Here is a 5,000-nt window from a genome sequence, read left to right as displayed (position 1 = left end):
CGGATTCAGGATTTTTTTATAGGATTCATTAGCTTTGCGAGATAGGGACAGCTTGGACTTTTTGGTGCTTAAATCACTGTTGTTATTGTTATTGTTATAGTTATTTTTATCATTATTATTATAGCTATTATTGTCTTTTTTAATATAGCTATTATTATCATTATTATTATTGTCATTATTCTCATTATTATTGTCGTTATTATTATTATTATTATTATGGCTATTATTGTCATTATTAATATAACTATTATTATCATTATTGTTATTGTCTTTATTTTCATTATTAATGTCCTTATTTTTATTACTATTATTATTATTATTGTAATTTTTCAAATGTAAATATTTTATTGCATCAGTGACCCCATTGCATTGGCGGAGGTATGCGCTTTCTGAGTGCTACTAGTTTTCTGTTATTCTTTTCCTTACTGACGGACTTTTTATTTATTTCTAGCCTTATTTTTTCCAGTTATCGACATCTGTCTATTCATTTTGTTAATTCATAAATTCACTATTTCTAATAGTTTCTTAAGATTTACAAACCATTTTTTATGAACTCATCTCCTCTTTCTCCGCTCCGTATGCCCCGCCCATGCCCTTCCCATGCCCCGCCCATACCCCCTCTCATGCTCCGCCCATGCCCCTCTCATGCCCCCTATACCCTTCTCATGCCCCCCCGCCTATACCATTCTCATGCTCCTCCCATACCCCTCTTATGCCCCGCCTATACCATTCTCATGCCCCGCCCATGCCTCACCCATACCCCTCACATGCCCCGCCCATGCTCCAGACTGTGCCCTGGGCGTGTGTGGCGAAGGAACATGTACTCTTCAAGAGGCCGCCCCTGGGTACGCCTGCGAGTGCCACCCTGGGTACTACGGGCCTCAGTGCCAACACCACAACCCCTGCGAGCCTGTCAACCCGTGCAACCATATTGGTAAGTTGGCAGTTTGTTGTCCTGGCAGCGTAGAGTGATGTCAGTGTGGAATGATGGCAGTGAGGAGTGTTGGAAGCTTGAAGCGTTGTTTGCGCAGTGACATCAGTGTGGAGTGTTGGCAGCGTGGAGTGTTGGAAGCTTGCAATGCTGTCTGCATAGAGTGATGGCAGTGTGGAGTGTTGGCAACGTGGAGTGTTGGAAGCTTGCAATGTTGTCTGCATAGAGTGATGGCAGTGTGGAATGATGGCAGTGTGGAGTGTTGGCAGCGTGGTGTTGGAAGCTGGTAGCGTTGTTTGCGATGAGTGACATCAGTGTGGAGTGATGTCAGTGGAGTGTTGGCTGCGTGGAGTGATGTCAGGGTATAGTATCGGAAGCTTGTAGTGTTGTCTGCGTAGAGTGACGTCATTGTGGCTTGATGTCAGTGCGGAGTGTTGGAAGCGTTAGGTGTTGTCTGTGAGGAGTTATGTCATGAAGTGTTGGAAATGTGTAGTGTTGGAAGTAGTGGTGGAAAAGACTGAATTTGTTACTGGATGTTGAGTCTTTTCAATCTTTAGATAAATTGTATTTCTTATAAATGAATGACCAACATTGTTCGTTTATCTTTTGTATGTGTGTATGTGTGTGTGTGTGCGTACGTGCGTGTGTATGTTCATATGCTTGACCGTAAGTTTACACGCGTCTGTCTGCGTGCGTATACCCAACCTAACTCTCCCCCCCCCTCCCCTCTCCACCCGCAGGTAAATGCCTGAACCACAGCGACGGTTCCTACACCTGCGACTGCCTCCACGGGTTCTACGGCCAGAACTGCTCGCGGATCGACCCCTGCGCCGCCGTGTCCTCGAACCCCTGCCACAACGGGGGTTCTTGCGTCAGGTGAGGGTGGCGGGGTTTGAATCTCTTGGGGGTGGTGGGCGGTTGGGGGTTGGCGGAAGGAGTGGGGGGGGGTTCGTTCGTGGGTCAAAGGAAAAATGGGAAAAGGATAAAGGGAAATGAGAAAAAAGAAAATGAGGGGGAATGAGAAAAGGAAAAAGGAAAAGGGAAGGGAAATGAGAAAAGAATATGGTTTCCTTGTCTGAATTAGGTTTAGTTTTAGAGGGTTCCATGGAAGGTTTAAAAAAAAGACGAGATAATGAAGAAAAAGAGGTTATAGTTTGGGAGGTTTAATTCATGGAAGGCATGAAAAAGAAAGAAAGAGGGAGAAAGAGAAAAAATGAGGTTTCCTATTTTTAGCGAGGGCTCATTTCGTAAGATTTCATGGTGAAAAAAGTAGAAAAAACGAGGTTTCCTTTAATCAGGGGTTCGCGGAGAAAGAGAAAAAGAAAAAAAACGAAAAAATTAGGTTTCTCTTCTTTTTTATTGAGTGTTAAATGGGTATTAAAAGAAAGAAAGAAAGAAGGGAAGAATGAAAGAATAAAGGAAGGGAGAAAGAAAGAAAGAAAGAAAGGGAGAAAGAAAAATGAAAGAGGTGAATGAGGAAGAGGTAATTTTTGGATGTTTGTTACTTTCTTTCTTTCATCTAAAACAAAGTGTTTATGGAATAATTTCTGTGTATCCTATTTGTAGAAGAAAGTGGTAGTTAAAAGCAGAATAAATTTAGTCATTTGAATTTAATTAGATTTTTCATAAGAACAGAAAGACTTAATTGCATTCCTAAATAACTGAAAATTTGTGAATAACTAATACAGTAAAGCAGAAAAAATAATACTTAAAATCTGCAAAATTTTGTTAAGTATAAAAAAATTATTTTCAGTAATTCATAATTTTTTTCATCATAAATTAAAATAATTCCAGGGTTTGAAATCCGTAAAATAAATATTTGTTTAATTACATAAGTTAAATGTCAGTATTTTATATAATTTTCTATCAATTGCAAAAGTTAAATTTCATTACTTTATATCACAATAAATAACATAAAACATAAAAAAAACTTAAAGTGTATCATATTTGAAGTCCATCTTTAATTAAAATTTTACACTCTTGTACATGTAAATTTTAAAGTTTTTTTTTCTGTACAGTGTGTTGAGATCAGTGCAAATATTTGTCTCATGTTACCAATATATTGTCCTGTTTCAAATGCAAATTAATTTCTAATTTCATGTTGTGGCAAAGAGTCATTGAGCCAACTCATTTGGAATTTTTAGATTTAGTCATTAGATTATATAAATTAAGTGCAAAATATCAGATTAGTTTGAATAGTTCCACTGTAAAAAAAAAATATATATATATATATATATATATATATATATATATATATATATATATATATATTCATATATAATAAAACAAATTTCTAAATAAAGTAATGATATTCTGTTGTATCCATCATTATCATTTACATTTTGTAGTTGGCACAATGAATCACGTGCATAGAACATAGAACATTAATTAACCAGCCCCTTACCACCAAGAAGAACAATATCATATACTGTGTATATATACCCGGTATATAATATCCATATAATACCCACCATCTATCTCCTTAATAAACATCAGTATATACCGGTATAGAGTCCAGAACTTTCCCAACATTTAATAAAAAAAAACATTAACAGACATATTTTCCTCATGTTTTACAAATCTGCACAGGTCGTCTACGAATCCTCAATCCCACGTGCGGTAAGGGTTATTATCCAATCTGTAAATATGGTACTTTGTTCCTTAATGTCTGCACCTGCCTTGCTGCTCGCCAACCACACCTTTTTAATTAATGTTGCCAGATGTAGGTTGTGTTGTTTTAGCGTTATTGTTGTTGTTTTTGTCCTTGCTGTTATTATCATTATTATTATAATTTGCTTTTTATCATTAGTAGCATTGTCATTTGTACGGTTGTTGTTGTTATTATTTTTTTATTATTATCATCATCATTATATCGAATGTTACCATCATTTATTAACATTCTTATTTCAGTGAATTTATCTTTATTCTTTATATCATCATCTCCATCGTCATTATGGATAATACTATTATTTTTTATAATTCTTATCATTATTATTTTTTCATCATTACCTCGATATTTTTAATCATTATTTCATTATCGTCATTTTATCATTATCATGATTGTTGATATTATTACCATATTTATTATTATCATTATTGTCATTATTATTATCATTATTATTATCATCATTATTAGTAGTAGTAACGTTATCATAAGTTATTTCTTGATTTACAGGCTAAGATTTCGTAATAAATTTTCGTTGAATATAGATATAGATTTGATGAGATTTTATTAATTTTCTTATTTTTAAAATTTCTTGGCGGTTCTCAGTTTTGAATGAAATGACTCACTTGAAATATATTTTACGATATTGCAGATTCTCATGATTTTTTATCAGATGATAGATATAAAAAAACATATTTATGATCTACATTATGAAACAAAATCACAGGAAAACACAAATCACATTAAGAAAAATGCTAGCCGATTAAATCTACTAATGCCACGTTTCAGATTTTAAAAAAGTATATTTTACAAATTCTCACGCCATTTCTGTCTGTACTATGCATTTATTTTCTCTCTCTCTCTCTTTCTCTTTCTCTTTTTTTAGTTCACGTGCATGAGAGGCAAACACGTAACTTATAATTTATATGTATAGTTTCTTATGTAGTATTGTAAATTCTTGTATCTATTTTTAATCATACATTTCCCTTCTATGTTCAGTCACTTGTCACTGTAGATGTAGTTGTCTGTAACACATTTTCTTCTCTAATATTTTATTTAGAAAATGCTGTCAATATTTGGCACCCATTTCCAGTGTAATATTGGATGTTTCGTAGATATATAACAATTCCCTCCGTTTGCAAATTCACCCGAGTTTTGCCAGGGTAAATAAGTGAAGGTATTTGCGTGTTTGGGATTTAAGTTCCTTGTGAGGGCCATATGTATATATTCTTTTTTTTTAAGATTTGATGGAGATAGATGCATGTGACAAAGTAAAAACACTGTTGGGAGTAAATCATTTCCTTTTATTTGTAAACATTTCCCCACATTGCTGCTCTACTGCCCACTTCAAAAAACTGAACCGCAGTTTCGACTCTTGCGTCCGAAACAAATAAACCACACGTT

General features: G+C 34.7%; 1 protein-coding gene across 5 annotated transcripts in view; it reads left to right on the top strand.

Moving 5' to 3' along the window:
* Nucleotides 1-5,000, top strand: part of LOC113826630 (uncharacterized) — a 39,246-nt gene that overhangs the window by 9,716 nt on the left and 24,530 nt on the right. For 3 of the 5 annotated variants that reach the window (XM_070125256.1, XM_070125255.1, XM_070125253.1), the window contains exons 7-9: nucleotides 788-934; nucleotides 1,672-1,807; nucleotides 3,521-3,550. In XM_070125256.1, the coding sequence (XP_069981357.1) occupies nucleotides 788-934; nucleotides 1,672-1,807; nucleotides 3,521-3,550 (313 nt within the window). The remainder of the gene's footprint in view (nucleotides 1-787; nucleotides 935-1,671; nucleotides 1,808-3,520; nucleotides 3,551-5,000) is intronic. The other 2 variants (XM_070125257.1, XM_070125254.1) reach the window with 1 other exon arrangement.

Source organism: Penaeus vannamei, chromosome 9 (genome assembly GCF_042767895.1).
Source record: "Penaeus vannamei isolate JL-2024 chromosome 9, ASM4276789v1, whole genome shotgun sequence".
Taxonomy (NCBI): Eukaryota; Metazoa; Arthropoda; class Malacostraca; order Decapoda; family Penaeidae; genus Penaeus; species Penaeus vannamei.
This window is presented reverse-complemented; position numbering and strand designations above follow the sequence as displayed.